Raw genomic sequence first — 23648 nt, 5'->3', positions numbered from 1 at the left:
GGTCATACTGGAACTTGATGGCTGGATAGTACTGGGCTATAGCACATGTTCCTCCACAGAAAATGAAGCAGTCCCAAATTTTATATCAGGCAGTAGAAATTGTAAGAAAGGGTGCTTGTACTTCAGGGTGGGTCATGGTTGCAATAGAGCTCATGTACAGTATTAGGAATTGTGCAGTGATCTCCATTAATTACTTATATACAGTGAACCATACTATCAGTGATACTTCTATTCTTAAGTACTTTGTTATACAGTGAATCCTGTCCTTAGCTGTGCAAGTCTGCACTATAGCTTTGATCTATGCTGCACTTCTCTCTAGAAAGATGAGAATAAATAAGAAAACAACTAAAATAATAATCTGTGCTCGCAAAAAACTTGAACCTTAAAGTATTTACCTTTTGACATCTTTAAAAAAAATGTCCTCCTATACTAATAAGGATTTTACTTGTATGTGTTCATCTTTGCAGGCAGCTAATATGACTCTATCCACCAATTCTCGTCTAATCAAAGCCCAGACAGAACCTTCACTATGCCTTATGAATACAACAAAAAACCTCTTTGAGACAACGAACTGAAAAGAGGTTTTACTATAAATCAGCCACATGTAGCAATTTTTTCTATCCATGCTTTATTATAAGTGCAATACAAAACATGTCAACAAAGTTCATAAACTTACTTCATAGCAGCATTAATCCATTAATAGTCCATAAAGACTGCATTTAGTAGTCCCAAAAAAGACGCATACTTACCTGCATTAAAGGGGTTCTCCGGGGGAACTAAATCCATAGCCCATCCTTTCACTTTCATCATTAATTGTCTTAATATCATTCATTAGCTATATAGAGCAGTTTCACCTCGTTGTTGTCATCTAAATTTATGAAGTGAGGGAATGACGTCATCCAATCCCTTTCTGAAATCAGCCCCCACCCTCCTAAGAGACCCAGACCATGTGGTTTCTGTCTTGAACTGATGAGTCATGCTCTCTTTAGTGTTGAGAACTGGGAGGTGTGTGCAGCCTTAGCCAATCAGACACTGAATCTCTCTTCTGCTTAGAGCAGGAGGGTGAAGGCTGCTCTCAGAGAGGGAACTGGCTGGAAGAGCAGAGTTGCAATGATTGCTGGGAGATGTAGAAAAGGGTGAGAAGGATGGCAAAGAATATCAAGCAGCCAGAAAAGACAACAAGGGCCACATGCATATCAGGCAGGATGGTTTACAGGAAACATATCTAGGCAGTGTAGTGACTTTGGAACTTTTCATATATATATATATATATATATATATATATATATATATATATATATATATATATATATAGATATATATATATCCCTGGAGTACCCCTTTAAGTCCAACACGCAGAGTGTAACTTAATTTTGCCCCTACAAGTATATTTAAAGGCACCAATTATATAAATATCACATAGTAGTTCGGGGCCTGTTACAGATTTTGCATTAACGTCTAGGACTTTTAAGTTATGATATAATCTTGATGCCTCCTATGACACTATCTGTGATCAGGTGGTGGAGCCAAGTATAGACTATGCACTATACTATAGACTCATATGAGCTTTATTCTACTCCACCATCTATAAATTACATTTTTTTGCATTGTAAAGTCTTAACATGCTACATTTTTATTTATACTTGACATCATTCTTTTCCAGACCTTAAATGTCCTCACTATTGGCTTCCACCGGTACAGTAGGTCCACTATCTGGAGGCTAAAATAATTAACTTTTCATCGGCTAAGTGATCTTGGAACCTGTCGGCCGTCTTCTCCTGCTCATGCCGCTCACGCTCTTTGTCAGAGGTTCCCAGTGGAAAAGCGAGATTGAAAAGTAAAGTTAGACAGAGAGGGAAGTAGTTACACCTCCAGCCTGCTCCGCTCTCCTGACATTTCTCTAATATTGTTAGGAATATCCTGTCAGTTTGTGACATTTGTTAAGTGATGAATTAGAAAAAACTCCAGAACAAAATTACATTTTTAATGGATCTGAGAATCGCGCTTCCAAAGGTTACACAATAGGAACGAGGCGCTGGATGTTTACTTATTACTGTGGGGATACACGGATCCCAGGAAAACTGAACCAGACAGAAATGGGATGAAATCTGGATGAAGCTTTGGAGATTATTACAAAATTTGTGTCTTCATGAAGTGAGCAGAAGACTGGGATTTCATCCAATCCTTGTTCCGAGTACATCTACTGGCTGTTATGATTAATGTTACTATTATTATGAACACTGCTTCTTCCCACATAACTGACTGGGCTACAGTGTTAATATTACTCCTACCTGAAAATTAAGCTGTGTAATTATTACTACTGTATTTCTTGCTGCTACGTGGTGACCTTTAAAAAGCTGCTGGTGATGGATTCAATTTATGTTCTCTCTTCGGCTTAAAATCTATTTAGTCTATTTGTGGTACTCACGGGAATGATAGGTGTCATAGTGCAGGCTAGCTGGGGGTAGTAGTCCTATGTGGAAGCATATGGTGATGATGTCTAGTGACAGGGTGGTATGGCTAACCTGATGGTCCTCTGTAAAATACAGTATTTGGATACTATGTGTTTTAACCTGTTAAGGATGAAGTGCGTACAGGTACGCCCTTGCATCTTGGTACTTAACCCCTTAAGGACCCAGCCCATTTATACCTTGAGGACCCATCCATTTTTTGAACATCTGACCACTGTCACTTTAAGCATTAATAACTCTGGGATGCTTTTACTTTTCATTCTGATTCCGAGATTGTTTTTTCGTGACATATTCTACTTTATGTTAGTGGTAAAATGTTGCCGATATTTGCATCATTTCCTAGTAAAAATTTCAAAATTTGATGAAAAAATGTTAATTGTTGCATTTTTTTTTAACTTTGAAGAGCTCTGCTTATAAGGAAAATGGACATTCTAAATAAATTATATATTGATTCACATATATACAATATGTCTACTTTATGTTTGCGTCATAAAGTAGACATATTGTATATATGTGAATCGGAATTTTTCAGGGACCAGTTCAGTTTTGAAGTGGATTTGAGGGGCCTTCATATTAGAAATACCCCACAAATGACCCAATTATAAAAACTGCACCCCTCAAAGTATCGAAAATGACATTCAGTAAGTGTGTTAACCCTTTAGGTGTTTCACAGGAATAGCAGCAAAGTGAAGGAGAAAATTTAAATTTCTTCTTTTTACACTCTTTTTACACTCGCATGTTCTTGTAGACCCAGTTTTTGAATTTTTACAAGTGGTAATAGGAGAAAAAGCCCCCCAAAATTTGTAACCCAATTTATCTTGAGTAAGGAAATACCTCATATGTGTATGTCAAGTGTTCGTCGGGCGCACTAGAGGGCTCAGAAGGGAAAGAGCGACAATGGGATTTTGGAGAGTGAATTTTGCTGAAATGGTTTTTGGGGGGCATGTCACATTTAGGAAGCCCCTATGGTGCCAGAACAGCAGAAAACCCCACATGGCATACCATTTTGGAAACTACACCACTCAAGGCACGTAAAAAGGGGTCCAGTTAGCCTTAACACCCCACAGGTGTTTGACGACTTTTCGTTAAAATCGGATGTGTAAATGAAAAAAAAAAACATTTCACTAAAGTGCAGTTTTTTCACCAAATATACAATTTTTACAAAAGGGTAATGGGAGAAAATGCCCCACAAAATTTGTAACCCCATCTCTTCTGAGTATGGAAATACCCCATGTTAGGACGTAAAATGCTCTGTGAGCGAACTACAATGCTCAGAAGAGAAGGAGTCACATTTGGCTTTTTGAAAGCAAATTTAGCTGAAATAGTTTTTGGGGGGCATGTTGCATTTAGGAAGCCCCCCAGAACAGCAAAAAATACCCACATGGCATACTATTTTGGAAACTACACCCCTTAAGGAATGTAACAAGGGGTATAGTGAGCCTTAACTACCCACAGGTTTTTGACGACTTTTTGTTAAAGTTGGATGTGTAAATGAAAATTTATTTTTTTACTAAAATGCAGTTTTTCCTTAAATTTTACATTTTTGCAAGGGGTAATAGGAGAAAATGACCCCCAAATGTGTAACCCTATTTCTTCTGAGTATGGAAATACCCCATGTGTGGATGTCAAGTGCTCAGCTGGCGAACTACAGTGCTTAGAAGAGGAGGAGCGCCATTGGCCTTTTGTAAAGAGAATTAGTTTGGAATGGTAGTCAGGGGCCATGTGCATTTACAAAGCCCCCCGTGGCGCCAGAACAGTGGACCCCCCCCCCACATGTGACCCCATTTTGGAAACTACACCCCTCACAGAATTAAATAAGGGGTGCAGTGAGTATTTACACTCCACTGGCGTTTGACAGATCTTTGGAACAGTGGGCTGTGCAAATGAAAAATTACATTTTTCATTTTCATGGACCACTGTTCCAAAAATCTGTCAGACACCTGTGGGGCGTAAATGCTTACTGTACCCCAAATTATATTACATGAGGGGTGCAGTTTCCAAAATGGGGTCACATGTGGGGGGGGGGGGTCCATTGTTCTGGTACTATGGGAGCTTTGTAAACACACATGGCCTTCAATTCCGGACAAATTTTCTCTTCAAAATCCCAATGGCGCTCCTTCTCTTCTGAGCATTGTAGTTCGCCCGCAGAGCACTTTACATCCACATATGGGGCATTTTCTTACTCAGAAGAAATGGGGTTACAAATTTGGGGGGGCTTTTTTCCTATTTTCCCTTGTGAAAATGAAAAATTTAGGGAAACACCGGCATTTTTAGTGAACATTTTTTTTTTCATTTTCCCATCCAATTTTGTGAAACACATGTGGGGTGTTCAGGCGCACTATACCCCTTGTCACGTTCCGTGAGGGGTATTGTTTCCAAAATGGGGTCACATGTGGGCATTTTTTTTTTTGCATTTATGTCAGAACTGGCCAAAATCAGCCACCCCTGTGCAAATCACCAATTTAGGCCTCAAATGTACATAGTGCACTCTCACTCCTGAGCCTTGTTGTGCACCCGCAGAGCATTTTATGCCCACATATGGATATTTCCATACTCAGGAAAAAATTGCGTCACAAATTTTGGGGGTCTTTTTTTCCTTTTACCGCTTGGGAAAATAAAAAGTATGGGGCAACACCAGCATGTTAGTGTAATTATTATTTTTTTTTTTACACTAACAGGCTGGTGTAGCCCCCAACTTTTCCTTTTCATAACGGGTAAAAGGAGAAAAAGACCCCAAAATTTGTTGTGCAATTTCTCCCGAGTACGGAAATACACCATATGTGGCCCTAAACCGTTTCTTTGAAATACGACAGGGCTCCAAAGTGAGAGAGCGCCATGCACATTTGTGGAGTAAATTAGGGAATGCATAAGGGTGGACATTGGGGTATTCTACGCCAGTGATTCCCAAACATGGTGCCTCCAGCTATTGCTAAACTCCCAGCATGCCTGGACAGTCAGTGGCCATACAATACGTTTTTCATTTTTATTGGGGGGAGGGGGGGGGGACAGTGTAAGGGGTGTATGTGTAGTGTTTTACCCATTATTATGTGGTAGTGTAGTGTAGTGATTTTAGGGTACATTCGCACTGGCGGGTTAGGGTGAGTTTCCCGCTAGGAGTTTGCGCTGCGGCGAAAAATTTGCCGCAACCCAAACTTGAAGCAGGAAACTTACTGTAAACCTGCCCATGTGAATGTACCCTGTGCAAACCTCCAACTGTTTCAAAACTACAACTCCCAGCATGTACTGACAGACCGTGCATGCTGGGAGTTGTACTTTTGCAACAGCTGGAGGCACACTGGTTGGAAAACCTTCAGTTAGGTTTTGTTACCTAACTCAGTATTTTCCAACCAGTGTGCCTCATGCTGTTGCAAAACTACAACTCTCAGCATGTACTGATCACCGAAGGGCATGCTGGGAGATGTAGTTATGCAACAGCTGGAGGGCTACAGTTTAGAGACCACTGCACAGTGATTTCCAAACTGTGGACCTCCAGATGGTGCAAAACTACAAATGCCAGCATGCCCAGACAGCAAACTGCTATGTGGGCATGCTGGAAGTTGTAGTTTTGCAAGATCTAGAGGGCCACAGTTCACAGCACAGTGATCTCTAAGCTGTGACCCTCCAGATGTTGCAAAACTACATATTCCAGCATGCCCAGACAGCAAACAGCTGTTTGGGCATGCTAGGAGTTGTAGTTTTGCAAGATCTGGATGGCTACAGTTTAGAGACCACTGTATAGTGGTCTCTAACTGTAGCCCTCCAGCTGTTGCAAAACTACATATTCCAGCATGCCCAAACAGCTGTCTGGGCATGCTGGGAGTTGTAGTTTTGCAACATCTGGAGGGCTACAGTGTAGAGACCACGGTATAGTGGTCTCAGACTGTAGCCCTCCAGATGTTGCTTGGCAACTTACCGGCTTCCGTACGATCCAGGGAGTCGTCATCTTCTGCTGCACGACATCGCCGCCCGCGCCGATCACCGTCGCCCGCTGCCTCCGGACGGGTAAGTGTATCTTCGGCGCCCGGTCCCCTTCAGTTCCCCATTCTGCTCCGCCTATTGTGGGTGGGCAGGACGGGGAAAACGAAAGTTAACCTCCCCGCCCCCGATCTGCTATTGGTTGTCGCTTCTGACGCCCAATAGCAGGGATAGGAGAGGTGGCACCCCTGCCACCTCGCTCCTATCCCTTCAGGGGGATCGTAGGTGTCTTAGACAACCACGATCCCCCTTATATTCCGGGTCACCGTGTCACCATAGACCCCTTTGACCCAGAATAGGCGCAAATCGCCAGTGTAAATTCACTTGCGATTTGCGCCGATCGCCGACATGGGGGGGTCTGATGACCCCCCCCGGGCATTTGCTTGGGGTGCCTGCTGATCGATATCAGCAGTCACCCCTGTCCGGACCCCGCCCGGCGCGCGGCAGGGACCGAAATTCCCACGGGCGTATGGATACGTCCTGGGTCCTTAAGGGGTTAAAGCGGTGCTCCTCCCCTAGACATCTTATCCCCTATCCAAAGGTGATCTCCCTGCTGCACCAGGCATTCTGTTAGAGCTTTGGGTGCAGCGCCTGAGGCTCGTGACTTCACGGTCACACCCCACTCGTGACATCACAGCCCCTCAATGCAAGTCTGTGGGAAGAGTTGCGTGACGGCCGTATCATCAGTCATCCAGCATGGAACAAAGTTCTCTCCGTGCATGGGATGTCTAAGTTGCCACAGCCGAGATCGCGGGGGCCCCAGCAGCAGAACCCCTGCGATCAGACATCTTATGCCCTATCTTTTGGATAGGGGGTAAGATGTCTAGGGGCGGAGTACCCCTTTAAGGACCAAAAGCGTACCTATAGTCCCTGAATCCTTAAGCAGCTTTGAGGCGAGTGCAGGAGCTGTGCTTGCTTCAGAGCAGTGAGTGTTGGCCACTCGATCCCGCCGCTGCCCAGCATTAAGCCCTTTAGATGCCGTGATCAATGCCGATCACAGTGAAGTGAAAGATGCCAGCAGCTCAGTGGAGCCGATTCAATTATGTAGCCTGGCTTAGCCAGACTATATCTGTGTAATGCTATGCCATAAGCATAGCATTACGCAGTAAATGCAATCTAATGACTGCATATAAAAGTCCCCTATGGGGACTTAAAAAGTGTAAAATTAAGAATTAAAAAAAGGTTTCTAAAATTATATAAAACCACCTCCGCTAATAAAAAATTTAACAAATTTTCTCATTTAACAAAAAAAAAGGAAAATACATTTACATATTTGGTATCGCCACGTGCGTAAATGTCCAGACTATTAAAATATAATGTTTGTGATCATGCACGGTAAAAGGCATAAACGTTAAAAAATATCAAACACCAAAAATACAGATTTTTTATCACATCATATATTGGCTAAAATATATAAAAAGGGATCAAAAAGTCCCATCAAAACAAAAATGGAACCGGTACAGATCACAGAAACTACAGATCACATAAATGAGCACTCATACATCCCCGTATATGAAAAAATAAAAAAGTTATAGGGGTCAAATAAGTTGGCATTTTTTTAAATAGTACTATAATAGAAAAACTATATAAATTGGTTATCGTTTTAATTGCATTAACCTACAGAATTAATTTAATGTATCATTTTTACCATAAAATGCACTGCATATAAACCAAACCCCCCAAAAGTTGCAAAATTGCAGTTTTCTTATAAATTTCCTTCAGCAAATAATATTTCTTTGGTTGTGTCGTATATTTTATGGTAAAATGAAAGATGTCATTACAAAGTACAATTGTTCGCTCAAATAAACAAGTCTTCATATGGGTCTGTAGGTGAAAAAATTAAAGAGTTATGGCTTTTAAAAGGAGAGGAGAAAAACTTAAATGCAAAAATGAAAATTGTTCCATCCTTAAAGGGGTACTCCACTAGAAAACTTTTTTTAAATCAACTGGTGCCAGAAAGTTAAAGGGTAGCTCTCACCAAGTACTATATAATCTAATATGTCCCTACCTAGTAGTAATCTAGCCCTAACCCCCTACCTGGCTTCAAAAAATGTTTTAATCGCTTTAATAGAGCAGATTTAGTGCTTCTGAATCTGCTCTATAAAGCAGGGCAGGAAGCAGCGCTTCCCAACAGGCGCGACGTCACTGACGCCTTGCTGGGCGCTTGCTTCCGCCCTCACATCGTCTATGCATGAGTGTTATTTATCTAATAGGGTGCCTTCAGCTGTTTCCCAACTACAACTCCCAGCATGCCATGATTGCTATTAGCTGTCAGGCCATGCTGAGAATTGTAGTTGTGAAACAGCTGGAGGCACCCTATTAGATAAATAAGACTCATGCCTAGTGCTGGGCGGTATACAGTACCGGTATGAACCTGATACAGTTGTTTTTTTTCTCTCAGCGGTGTCACAAGAATGCCTCCCGCGAGTGCGATCGCTACCATCACCACTAGCGGGGTCCCTGTGCCCACTAGTGGTGTTACAAGAATGCCGAGCGCGAGCGCGGCTCTGTTCCCCATCCCTGTCAGCTCTCAGGGTACGGGAACAGATTTAAAAGCTTCGCGCGTGGCTAACGTAGTACTGCGCAGGTGCAGCACTACGCAAATAGCGTAGGGCTAACGTAGGCAGCGCTAGGAGCCTGGCATTACTGCATGTGCAGTACTACGTTAGCTGCGCGCGAGGCTTTTAAATCTGTTGCCGTACCCTGAGAGCTGACAGGGACGGGGAACAGAGCCGCGCTCGGCATTCTTGTGACACCGCTAGTGGGCACAGGGACCCCGCTAGCGGTGATGGTAGCGATCGCGCTCGTGGGGGCACATTTGACACCGCTAGTGGGCACAGGGACCCCGCTCGCGCGTTGGGGGCGGGGGTTAGGCCAGTGGAGCTGGCCAATGCGTGCAGCCCCAGCTATCAGCGTGCTCGATCTCGCCTGTTTGATTGACAGGCGGGAGCGAGCACCGCAGTGACTGAATTTCGACTCATTGCCAGGCTTAAATGAGTCGAAATTCTGTAGTGACTTCACTGCCGAATGCATTCACCCACTAGGAGGGTGACCCCTAGTGGCCGAATTTTAAAGTGATTTTAAACTGGTTTAAAATCACTTTTTTTTATTAAAGTATATTAGAGATATGTTGTAGTACTTAAGTACTACAACATATCAATTTTTTTACTTCATGACAGTGCCCATTTAAACAACTTTGTAGATTACTTCTATTTAAAAATCTTAATCCTTCCAGTACTTATCAGCTAGTTTTGCAACAAAACATCAGCCACCCCACCAATTAAACACACAAATGAGCTGCATTACATTCAAAAGACCAGTGTTTTCTAACCAGGGTGCCTACATCTGTTGTAAAAATATATATAGTTTCAGAATGATCTCTCCCCCACCCAGCGGTCGCTCCACCCATTGAAGCAGGACTGGCTCCCTCTGAACACCTGACTAGTGATGTCATGTCTCGGCCGCACTGCAACCTGGGACCTGAGTAATTTTGTATGCTGTTCAAAAGAAATATTGGGGCAAAAATCACAGAAGAATTGCGAGACCACGTCACCCACAGGTACAGACACTATATTATGAACTACACTAACTATACAGCCCCTGTAGCATAGTAAAATGCAAACAAAATCTGGAATATCCCTTTAACTACCAGAGATCTCAGTCCCAGGTGTTCAAAGTCCTAGACCAGTGTTTCCCAACCAGGGTGTCTCCAGTTGCAAAACTACAACTCCCAGCATGCCCGGACAGCCAAAGGCTGTCCGGGCATGCTGGGAGTTGTAGTTTTGCAACAGCTGGAAGCACTTTGGTTCTAGCTGTTTGCCTACACTGCTCTAGCTGTTTGCCTATTGCCTATATTTTATTAGGAAATAATTTCACTATTATAAATACATGTATAATAATATTATATAATAATAATAATAATAATAAACAATAATATTAATAATACTGATAATGATAATAATAATCCTAATAATAACGATGATAATAATACTAATAATAATGCATGTATAATAATATTATATAATAATAAGAATAATATACGATAATATTAATAATACTGATAATGATAATAATAATACTAATAATAACGTTGATAATAATACTAATAATAATGCATGTATAATAATATTATATAATAATAATAATATACAATAATATTAATAATACTGATAATGATAATAATAATACTAATAATAACGATGATAATAATACTAATAATTATGTATGTATAATAATATTATATAATAATACCGTAATAATATACAATAATATTAATAATACTGATAATGATGATAATATTAATACTAATAATAACGATGATAATAATACTAATAATAATGCATGTATAATAATATAATATAATAATAATAATAATATACAATAATATTAATAATACTGATAATGATGATAATAATAATCCTAATAATAACAAAGATAATAATACTAATAATAATGCATGTATAATAATATTATATAATAATAATAATATACAATAATATTAATAATACTGATAATGATAATCCTAATAATAACGTTGATAATAATACTAATAATAATATAATATAATAATATAATATAATAATAATAATAATAATATACAATAATATTAATAATACTGATAATGATGATAATAATAATATACAATAATATACAATAATAATAATATACAATAATATTAATAATTCTGATAATGATAATCCTAATAATAACGTTGATAATAATACTAATAATAATATAATATAATAATAATAATATAATATAATAATAATAATAATAATATACAATAATATTAATAATACTGATAATGATGAAAATAATAATAACGATGATAATAATACTAATAATAATGCATGTATAATAATATTATATAATAATAATAATATACAATAATATTAATAATACTGATAATGATGATAATAAAAATACTAATAATAACGATGATAATAATACTAATAATAATGCATGTATAATAATATTATATAATAATAATATAGAATAATAATAATACTGATAATGATGATAATAATAATACTGATAATAACGATGATAATAATACTAATAATAATGCATGTATAATAATATTATATAATAATAATAATATACAATAATATTAATAATTCTGATAATGATCATAATAATAATACTAATAATAACGATGATAATAATATTATATAATAATATTGATAATGATAATAATAATGATGATAATAATAACACTAATACTAATATTGATAATAATAACACTAATAATAATAATAATAAAAGTTATTATGTGAATAATATTTCATCAATGCTTTTCACCCCACAATTGCTTCATGTGGGCGGATTGAATGATGGGGTGATGGAGGGGCTCTGTGCTACGGGTCATAGATGACGGCCCACAAGGAGCTTTGCCCTCTTTTAACTCAAAACTTCCTAATTAAAGAATGAGTTTTTCCGACCGGTCATTATATTCTGATTCTATATAGAAGACATGAGATGATTCGTGACATTGTGTCAGTAGAACAAGATACAGTGAGTAGTTCAGTGATTTCTAGCCCTGCATCTCCCCTGATAATATTAGGCACAGTCTTCCCCAGATAAGTTCTGTTATTTCCTTGGTATCTCAGTTCAGGTTCACGGCTTTATGAAATGACATTTATCCTCAGTACACGGCTCATCCTGACCTTGAAATATTCTCAGTGGATCAAACGTATATATATATATTCCCCAGTGACTGTGTGAGATGGATAGCAAAACAGCATGGGCTACAATTTAGAGAAATTGTTTGAAAATCGAAGTTATGTAATAAACTGGTCGATTTCCCAGTATAATACACAAACACCAGTTAACCACACCATTATACAGCGACTGGTATTTAAAAGACGTAAAAAGATCTTTATTTCAAAATGCTCCTTTATTTCTTTTTTACTTATATATTTACTATTCTCCTTCACAATGCTAAAAAATACAAACTAAGGAAATATTCTGCTTCAAAAACCAACAGAGCAGTCCTCAGTGCCTCTCTCAATCCAAAGGCTGAGTGTGTGGCGGGTATGGGGTTAAATGATTGGATGGAGCCAGCTAACCATAAAAGTATTTATTAATAATAATAATAATAATTATTATTATAAAAATAAAATACAAATAAAGATAACTATCACTGTTAGGGTACGGTCACACGAGCGGATTTACAGCATATTTTAAGCTGTGGATCCGCTGGTGAAGGCCCCGCTCTATGCTGTCTTTACATGTGCCTGCTCATAGCGGCAATACGCCGTGACGAGCAGACACCATGCAGCAATGTGTGCGGCGTACTCGCACATCGCGGCCACTCTCCCTGTTCTGAGCTAGGTTGAGAGCTCCCACTACATGCGAGTATATTGCGACTCGCACATCGCAGTGTGTCTGCTCGTAGCGGCGTATTGCCGCTACGAGCAGGCACATGTAAAGACAGCATAGAGCGGGCCTTCACCAGCGGATCTGCAGCGAAATACACTGCGAAAATATGCTTGTGTGAACGTACCCTTAAACTTACTTCTGCAGGGCCCTTGTGGTTACATAAAAATAGGCATATCACGGCTTATCACACACTTAAAGGGGTATTCCAGGAAAAAACTTTTTTTTTTACATATCAACTGGCTCCAGAAAGATTTGTAAATTACTTCTATTAAAAAATCTTACTCCTTCCAATAATTATCAGCTGCTGAAGTTGAGTTGTTCTTTTCTGTCCGGCAACAGTGCTCTCTGCTGACATCTCTGCTTGTCTCGGGAACTGCACAGAGTAGAAGAGGTTTGCTATGGGGATTTGCTTCTACTCTGGACAGTTCCCGAGACAGGTGTCATCAGAGAGCACTTAGACAGAAAAGAACAACTCAACTTCAGAAGATCATAAGTATTGAAAGGATTAAGATTTTTTTAATACAAGTAATTTACAAATCTGTTTATCTTTCTGGAGCCAGTTGATATATATATATATATATATATATATATATATATATATATATATATAAAAAAAAGTTTTTTCCTGGATAACCCCTTTAATGTATATATCGTATATACTCGAGTATAAGCCGAGTTTTTCAGCACGATTTTTCGTGCTGAAAATGCCCCCCTCGGCTTATACTCGAGTGAACTCTTCGCCTGTCAATCCCTTCATCAGTGGTCTTCAACCTGCGCACCTCCAGATGTTGCAAAACAACAACTCCCAGCATGCCCGGACAGCCATCGGCTGTCCGGGCATGCTGGGAGTTGTAGTTTTGAAAGATCTGGAGGTCCGAAGGTTGAAGACCACTGCGCGGGCCTTCGTCATCATCCAAACCCCCCCTTTAGTTTTCTACTCACCTTCCCTTGGTGGTAAGGAAGGGTGAGCTGGTCCGGGCTATCTATGCTGCAGGGACCGTACAGTGGGGAGGGTTAATCGTTCCGGGCTGTACATTTTCACCGGGAAGCCCTCTTCTCCACTCGCTCTGGGCCGGCCCCGGACTAGTGACGTTGCCTTGACGACGACGCACAGGGATTTTCATGCGTCGTCGTCAAGGCAACGTCACTAGTCCGGGACCGGCCAGGAGCAAGTGGAGAAGAGGGCCTCCCGGTGAAAATGTACAGCCCGCATCAAATAACCATCCCCACCGGACGGTCTCTGCAGCATAGATGGCCCGGACCAGCTCACCCTTCCCTTCCATTGAGGGGAGATGAGTAGAAAACTAAAGGGGGGGGGGGGAGGTCTGGATGATGACAAAGGCTGCAGTGGTCTTCAACCTGCAGACCTCCAGATGTTTCAAAACTACAACTCCCAGCATGCTGGGAGTTGTAGTTTTGCAACATCTGGAGGTCTGCAGGTTGAAGACCACTGAGAGGATTGACAGGCGGTGATGATGAAGGGGGGGGGGTGATGATGATAACGGGGTGATGATGAAGGGGGGAGATAATGATGGGGTGATGATGACGGGGGTGAAAATGACAGGGTGATGATGAAGGGGGGGTGTGGGATGATGACAGGGTGATGATGAAGGGGTGATGATGACAGGGTGATGATGATGAGGGTGCTAATGATGGGGGTCTGGATGATGACAGGGGGGGATGATGTATTTCCCACCCCAGGCTTATAGTCGAGTCAATAACTTTTACTGTTTTTTTGGGGTGAAATTAGGGGCCTCGGCTTATATTTGGGTCGGCTTATACTCGAGTATATACGATAATGTTACGTACTGCAATTATAGGTTCATGCCACCTGTAAGGAAAAATATGGCTCTTATGTCCGTAAACAATGAAACCTAGTCGCAGATGTAAAATAAGCTCTTAGCAGTATGTTCCATTTGTAAAAAATAGTGATGTGCCCAAATTTGTCTGTATCAGAACCTGTCAGAACATATATCGATGTTGTGGACATAAGATGTCGGCGCTGTGTTCCACCTGTAAACAAGACAGGCGTTCCTAAAATGTCCGTCTGCAGGACCATCAACGTTCCATACAAATAATGGAGACAAGACAAGATCTCCAATGCTGATACCAGTACTGTGTGGGCTGACCTGCCGGAGAAAACTTCATATGCTGGCACTTTGTGTCACTCATTGCTCCACGTCGTCCGGTTCAGCTCCTTCCAGTGACCTCTCGCTCAAGCCAGTGGCGGCTGGTGATGTTCTGTGGGCCGTTCACGCTGGCGAGTTTGCCGAAGGTTGCGGTCAAATTACCGCAGATCAGCTGACCTGATCTGTTGTTTTTTGTTGTTTATTATTATATTTTTCTCTTTGAGTGAGAGATTTGCAGTTAACCTCGTTTCTTCTATTGTGAGGAGATCCACAACCCATATATCCATATATATATGGATATTAATATTAATATTCTGCTTCAGGCTGGGAACACACGTTGAAGTTATGCTGCAGATTTTCTGCAGCAGAAAATGTGTCAAGACAGAAGTGGATTAAGGCGATAGTATAATATTGATATACATATAGTCTTAATATTTCCCCCTTCCAGTGTGATTCACTTCTGCCTTTGGCACATTTTCTGTTGCAGAAAATCTGCAGCATATCTTTCATGTGTGTTCCTTTCCTCAAGCTATGTTCATGCACAGTATTTAGGTCTATTGTTCGGAAGCTTAAAATACTTAAAACTAAAAAACTTGACTTTGCCACACACCATGCTATTAAAGGGATTATCCACCATAGGGTGATTTTAGTACGTACCTGTCAGACAGTAATGGACATGCTTAGGAAGGATCCGCGCTTGTCTTGCGGCTAGATGGCTATGTTGTGAAATTAACAAAACGCTGTACCTATCTTTTTATGAACTGGCTATTTTCTGTTGGAGTTTGTTCTCTCAAACTACACATTCCATAATTCCTTGTTTGTAAATGTGAGATCACTTTCCTCCTCCCCACACATCAGCCACCCCACCCATTAAACACACAAATATGTGCATTACATTCAAAAGACCAGTGTTTTCTAACCAGGGTGCCTACATCTGTTGTAAAAATACAATTAGTTGCAGAATGATCTCTCTCCCACCCAGCGGTCGCTCCACCCAATGAAGCAGGACTGGCTCCCTCTGAACACCTGACTAGTGATGTCATGTCTCGGCCGCACCGCAATCTGGGAAACCTGGGACCTGAGTAATTTTGTATAATCTGTTCAAAATAAATATTGGGGCAAAAAAACACAGAAGAATTGCGAGACCACCATCACACACAGGTACAGACACTATATTATGAACTACACTAACTTTACAGCCCCTGTAGCATAGTCAAATAAAAAAAATCTGGAATTCCGCTTTAACTACCAGAGATCTCAGTCCCAGGTGTTCAAAGTCCTAGACCAGTGTTTCCCAACCAGGGTGTCTCCAGCTGTTGCAAAACTACAACTCCCATCATGCCCGGACAGCCAAAGGCTGGGGGGGATTTATCATTGCATTTAGAGATTTTTTTTGTTTTGTTTGCTCTGAGCCAGTGTTTCCCAACCAAGGTTCCCCCATCTGTTGCAAAACTACAACTCCCAGCATGCCCGGACAGCCAAAGGCTGTCCGGGAATGCCGGGAGTTGTAGTTTTGCAACAGCTGGAAGCACTCTGGTTGAAAAACACTGCTCTAACTGTTTGCCTATTGCCTATATTTTATTAGGAAATAATTTCACTATTATAAATACATATATAATAATAATAATAATAATAATAATAATAATAATAATATACAATAATATTAATAATACTGATAATGATGATAAAAATAATACTAATGATAATATTGATAATAATACTAATAATAATACTGATAATAATAATAATATACAATAATATTAATAATACTGATAATGATTATAATAATAATACTAATAAATTAGAGATGAGCGAACTTCTCGGCATGGCAGTTGATGACTTTTCCTGCATAAATTAGTTCAGCTTTCTGGTGCTCCCGTGGGCTGGAAAAGGTGGATACAGTCCTAGGAGACTCTTTCCTAGGACTGTATCCACCTTTTCCAGCCCACAGGAGCACCTGAAAGCTGAACTAATTTAGCAGGAAAAGTCATCAACTGCCGAGCCGAGAAGTTTGTGACGAATCGAATTTACTGTAACTTCGCTCATCTCTACTAATAATAACAATGATAATAATACTAATAATAATACTAATAATAATACTGATAATAATAATACTAATAATAATACTGATAATAATAACACTAATAATAATAATAATTATAATAATACTGATAATCAAATGCAAAAACATTTTTTCCAATATTTTTATTTCCACATCTGTCAAAAATTTTTTTTTTTTTAAATCTGTTTCTACGAAATTGTTCTGGCTAGGTGAAACCGTCAGTAAATCCTCGCTATCACCATGCTATTTGACAGGCTGATGGTTCTGTTTTGTCATTATAGGAGGCAGAAGAAAAACATTCGTTTAACATAATGAGAAATGGTTTCCTTCCTGGTGGGATAATGCAGATGGCGAGTTATTGCTGGGATGTTTTCTGGAATAGAATTGCTTACCAGCAGGTGATGTGGTTGTTTTCTTTGCTGGAAGTAAACTCCTGCGGGGCGCGGCGGTGCCACTACACACTTCTGGGATTGTCCTGCCCGTACCCTTGGGGATCTCCTTCGAAGGCACAGCTGCATTTGGAGCAGGATGCTCTTCATTACCTGCTGGAAATAAAAACAGCCGAAATAAGACGATCATAAAATATGTATGGGGAAGTAGGGAGAGGGAATTGCAGATGTGATAGCTGGATGCGACTTAGTAAAATGATCATAATAAAATATATACAATGTATTTTCAAACTCTGATTGTTCGGTATCAGACATCCTAAAGCAGTGGCCTCCAAACTGTGGCCCTCCAGATGATGCAAAACTACAACTCCCAGCATGCTGGGAGTTGTAGTTTTGCAACATCTGGTGGGCCACAGTTTGGAGACCACTGTCCTAAAGCATTGGACATTTTTAAATATATATATATATATAATATATATATATATATATATATATATATATATATATATATATATATATTATGTAAGAATAACATAATATTAGAAGAATATTAGAAGTCAAAAACCTTTTATAGGTTGTACATCTTGGCAAAACATTAACCTTTAATATACTTCATACATTTTTTTAAATCTTTTTATAGAAATCATAGCTTATAAAAAAAAAAAAAAAAAAAAGGGCCACTAGGGGTCCCCATATCATCCAGAATATAATCTTGTCCGGCTGTCCGGGGGATGTCCTCTGTTGCCTTGTTCCCCTCCCCCAAAGGATCTGCCCCTGCATCCTGAGCAGTGGATGTCAGAATGAGTGGGTAGCAGAACATAGGGATTTGTGAGCCAAATATAGAAGCTAGGCGCATAAAAAGACATGTAAAGCATCTCCATGACCTGGTGAGTAACTTATTTATGCATTGTTTTTTCCTGTGATATGACAGTTACGCTTTAAAAGGGGTTCTAGGCATGATCCCGTAGTCCCAGCCAGGAAACCTTTACACAAGATGTCCTGAAATCCATCACAAATCTATGACATATGAGCATATACCTATATACACCTATATATCTATATATCATGGCTGCAAATCTGCAGGTAAAAATTGCAGCTGCTCTGACCCATGTGGATATATAACCACAACATGGCGGTAGCCGCAACATCAAAAGTATTTATAATTTTTTACCCCCCCCTTAAAACTGCCACCCTAGGCACAGGCCCTCAGGTGCCTAATGGAAAATATGGACTGTCTAGTCCAAGTTTAAACAATTAGTTGGCTTACTTGGGAAAAAATTTTGTGGATCACTCAGTGATTTAAAGGGATTATCCAGAAAACAAAAAGCAGGCCTAATTTTTCCAAAGACCGCTCCCTGTCTGTCTCCACTTTGGGTGTGATATTACAACTTGGCTCCATTCACTTCAATGGAACTGAGCAGCAGAACCACACCCAACCTGGAGACAGACGTAGCGGTCTTTGAACAAAATGATCTGTTTTTTGATTACAGGATAACCTCTAAGTCATTCCAATATTCAGATAAACCATGCCCCTTGTTGCATTTTACTGTGCTTTCTAGTGTACTATGTATATTGAATGTGCCTCAATTGCTGTACTTCAAAATTCTGGTGCACGTGGAGCTATAATTCAGGTGTATGGGGAGCATAGCAATGGTACAGTCCTTCTGGACCACTGTCATTTGCAGGAAGTATTTTTTCTTCTGCAGAAAACAACGGAATCAGTCAGACGCTGATCCAGACTGATGTTACTTGTTTGTTTTCATATTTTCTGGTGGTCATGCTGCTGAATCTGTAGCCTTCCTTCTCCTGGGAGAAATTAGGGATAATTAAGAAACGGGGGATGTAAGACTGACTTTTGGGTTCATTTTCAGGTTAATGGCCCCTCACTGATAACTCCTGATGAGATCCGCACTCTTTTAATTATTAGCTTCTTAATTGCTGTCAATACTGACAAGTGACATCTGCATATGAGCTGCGCGTGGAATACGCTGAATACTAAGCAACGCAACTTAAAGGAGATAAAAATTCACTTACTTTTAAGTTAAAAGAACTCTTTGTTCTTTCATGTAGACAGTAAAGAACTTAATATAAATTCAATTTGTTCTTTTGGAAGGATGGAGTCTTTTCCACAACAACTTAATTCCCATGGGATTTCTCTGTGTACTATGATTTTCTCAAACAAACTTAGGCCTTATACACACAGCCAAATAATAGTTCTGTGCAAGTTCTGTGTTATAAAAAACCAAAGTTTAATAGCCTGTACTGTACCTGGTTCCCCATGAAGGTTACTTACTAAATGGGAAAACACTGGGTAAAACTGATGAAGAAATGAACAGGAATACAGCATACCTGTCAGATCCCACAAAAAAAACAAACAAAAAAAACCCACAACAAATCTGTTATATGTTAGTCACTGCCTCATCCTGATCATGTACATGTACATTTTATGTCTCTATCACCCATCTTTCACTAAAAAATGGCATATTACAGCTGCTTAATGTCTTTTCCTCTCACCAAAGGGAGGGGTGTGTCCCTCTATTGCCTACACTTTGATGACTCCTCCCCCTCCCTCACTCTGCTGACTCACTGCTCTCGGGAGCCTGGCAGCCCTGCTCTGTAAACCTTTACACACACACACCCTGATTATTGGGGATTGCGTGTACTCTATCACCAAAGACAATATGGTGAGTGTATAACTTACATCTTCCTATTTCATTCATGCTTAGGTAGTCCTGTGTCATCCTTAGGCAGTCCTGTAATGCTGGGACTTGTAGTTTTGGAATAGTTGGAGGTACAGTGTTTGGCTAACTCTTTTTACAGCAGTATTGCCTTCAGCTGTGAGCCTACAGCTTTTGCAAAGCTACAACTCCCAGCATGTCTAGACATCCTTTGACTGTCCAATCATGCTTGGAGTTGTAGTTTTGTATCAGCTGGAGGCACATGTTTGGTAAAACTCTGTGTTACAGTAGTGTTGCTGCAGGCTGTGTTCATCCGGCAGCCTTGTCAATCAGCCATCTTGTGTCCATGACCCTTGGACACCCTCATGCTGCTGTGGGACTCATCAGTGTCCCAGGAGGTATGGGGACCCCTAGTGGTGGGATTTTAAAAGGCAGTTTTCTTTAATAAAATGTGAAAGAAGTATATTAGAAAAACGATTGTTTTGCCAAGATGTACATGGGCAGTGCCCATTTAAGGTGAAATCCAGAGAAAATTAGCATATCTCTATCCACAGTTCAAGAGATTGTGGGGGTCCCAGCGGTCAGATCCCGCCCTGTGATCTCCTGAATGGGCCCCGGAGCTCGGGGAGCCGTGAGTGCTGCAGGCAGCATGCCCCCCATTCATTTGTATGGGAGTGCTTTAAAGACCAGAATATAGCACTCAGGCATCATTGGTGCTCCAATAGAAATGAATGGAGCACGTGCTGTCTACCAGTAGACAGCAAACACTCCTCACTGAGAGAGCTGCGGTACCGTCCCGGAGATCGTAGGGGGTTCCAGCAGTCTGACCTTCCCCCCTATCAGCTACTTTTCCTCTATCCTGTGGATAGGGGATAATTCATTTTTAATGGAGTTCTCCTTTAACTATAGCAACTAATGCCAGGGAGCTGCTGCCAAGGCAAATAAGATCACTGGATGCATCACATAGAAGCTTAAATGTACATAACATAGAACAACATAGAATACATAGTTGTACCACTTTATAAATCAATAGTGTGGGTCTGTCATAAGGTTTATGCATATGAAACGACATATGAAAAAAACGACATATGAAAAAAAAATGTTTTATAGGGGCCCAGAGTGTCAAAGAGGCAAAGCACTGTGCCCCTGAGGTGCATCATCTGTCTCCCCTGGGATGTCACACCCGCTACTTTGCTTAAATTCCACTGAAATCCTACGCGTGTGCCCCGAATGGGAATTGTGGCACATATGAGGCAAGTCTGTGACTAGATTCGTAACCTGTAAGACTCACTGCATGTCTTGAAATACAGCTTGAGGCAGACAGCTCTCTCCTTGCCTCTTGTGACTCTCTGGTCAATCAAAGGGGAAGTGGGTGTGATGTCACATGGGAGGGCATTTCACCCTTGGGGACCAAAGGACACCTGGCAACACCTTTATTACAACCTGGGCCTCAATAAAAGTATGGGTGTGTGTGTGTGGGGGGGAGCAAATTAAAGATACCAAAAGATTATATTCAAATATATATAGTGTATAAATGCCCTAACATCTATTTGTGATCTCTATTGAGATCAATGGGAAGCAAAATCAGTTGCAGAAAATATGCAGCATAATACCCTGCATATACGCTACGTTGGACCATAAAAAAAATCACAGAAAATTATATATATATATATATATATATATATATATATATATATATATATATATATGGATATTACCAAATAGTAATTAAATAGAAAATCACTGTAACTTTTAATGGTATATATTAAATGAACAACCCCAAGTGCAAAAGAGATTAAAAACATACAAACACAGTGGTCCCTCGTCAGTAGACCACCTACATGACCAAAATGACACTAATAAATATGTATAGATATGAATATCTCTAAGCTCCAATAATGTATAATAACAATATACCCAGACAAAGGAAACAAAAAAGACTAAAAAGTCCATCAAGTGTGTATTGTAATAACGCCAATGTTACACACTAGACTCAATCATATACACAGGTCCCAACGTGTTTCTCACTGGAAGGTGTCAGGATCATCGGGGACAACTGGGTATCAGCCCTAGAGTGTGGTTAGGTAATACCACCCAGACCACAGCCAGGGCGTACTAACCAATCTTGCAATTATATGCAATGGAAATGAAAGGAGCAATTGACATCCAAAAACAGTAGATCATATAAACCATACAACAGAGTAGGTCATAATAGTCAAAGCGACCAACAATGGAGCCACTCACTGTCCCCCATAGATGTCAGATGCAGTAGTAGGTCAGGAGCCTCTGTAGGATTTGTTTACACATAGTTATTAAGTCCTTCCACAGTCATCTTTTGGCTTATTTAGGGTAGGGTCACACGTGCCGTATTTTGCTGTACATTTGCTGCTGCGTAAGTTCCTACCCATTGAAGTCAATGGGTAGGAACATACGCAGCAGAAAATATGCAGCAAAATACGGCACGTCAGACCCTACCCTAAATAAGCAAAAAGATGACTGTGGAAGGACTTAATAACTATGTGTAAACATATCCAACAGATATTTCTATATCTATAACAAGGGGACATCCTCTATCCCAGTGGTCTCAAACTGTAGCCCCCGGTGTTGCAAAACTTCAACTCCCAGCATGCCCGGACAGCCATTGGCTGTCCGGGCATGCTGGGAGTTGAAGTTTTGCAACATCTGGAGAGCCAACGTTTAAGTCCACCTCTCTATCCTTTACATATAAGTGGATTCTTTACTGTTAGGCTAAGTTTCTACTTGGTTTTTGTCCTGCGTTTTTTGGTTTGAAAAAAAGGCAAGAAAAAACAGCAGTGCGTCTGGCGTTTTTTCTGGCATTTTTTCATTTGTGAGGAAATTGCACCTTGGCAGTTTTTTTTTGGTACCCAAAATTTTTTGGGTACCAAAAAAAAAAAAAAAAAAAGAATGCAGTAGTGATGGAATTTTTTTTTATTTATCGACATTTATATTTTATAAATGTTTTTTAATTAATTGTTAATAAAGTGTGTGTTTGTGTGTTTCACTTATTATTTCTCTATTTTTAATTTTTTTTTAGGTAGTAATATTACTCCCAGCATGGATCGGACTGTTCTATGATGGGAGTAGTAGTACCTGTACTAATAGACATATCGCCCCGGGTGTCACTCCTGACACCCGATGCGATCGTCCATAATATAGCAAAGATGCGGAGCGGCTCTATACAGAGCTCGCATCTCTGCACTATACTCCGGCCAGTGATGTGAATAGAACATCACTCATTCATATTTTCCGCCCAGAGTGGGGATTGGCCGGATGGTTGCAGCCAATCACAGCTCTCAGTGGGAAATATGAATGATTGAGTGAGTGGCCGGCCAGAGTATAGTGCAGAGATGCGAGTGCTGTATACAGCCGCTCCATCTCTGCATTAGATAGGACGATCTGTTCTTACCTGCAGGTACTACTACTCCCAACATGGAGAACACGCTCTTCCATGCTGGGAGCTGTAGTACCTGCATTAATCAACAGATCGCGAGTGTAACTTCTGACACCTGTTGCGATCTGTCTATTAATGCAGGTACTACAGC

The 23648-nt window shown here is 40.2% G+C and overlaps 1 protein-coding gene across 3 annotated transcripts in view; it reads right to left on the bottom strand.

The window, feature by feature from the left end:
• MTUS2 (microtubule associated scaffold protein 2) overlaps positions 1–23648 on the bottom strand; it is a 697108-nt gene that overhangs the window by 187093 nt on the left and 486367 nt on the right. For 2 of the 3 annotated variants that reach the window (XM_056561842.1, XM_056561843.1), the window contains exon 5: positions 17411–17563. In XM_056561842.1, coding sequence (XP_056417817.1) covers positions 17411–17563 — 153 coding nt within the window. The remainder of the gene's footprint in view (positions 1–17410; positions 17564–23648) is intronic. The other variant, XM_056561844.1, reaches the window with a different exon arrangement.

The sequence above is a fragment of the Hyla sarda genome, chromosome 2, assembly GCF_029499605.1.
Source record: "Hyla sarda isolate aHylSar1 chromosome 2, aHylSar1.hap1, whole genome shotgun sequence".
NCBI classification, from domain to species: Eukaryota; Metazoa; Chordata; class Amphibia; order Anura; family Hylidae; genus Hyla; species Hyla sarda.
The sequence above is the reverse complement of the archived record's forward strand: the minus strand, read 5'-3'. Positions and strand labels throughout refer to the sequence as shown.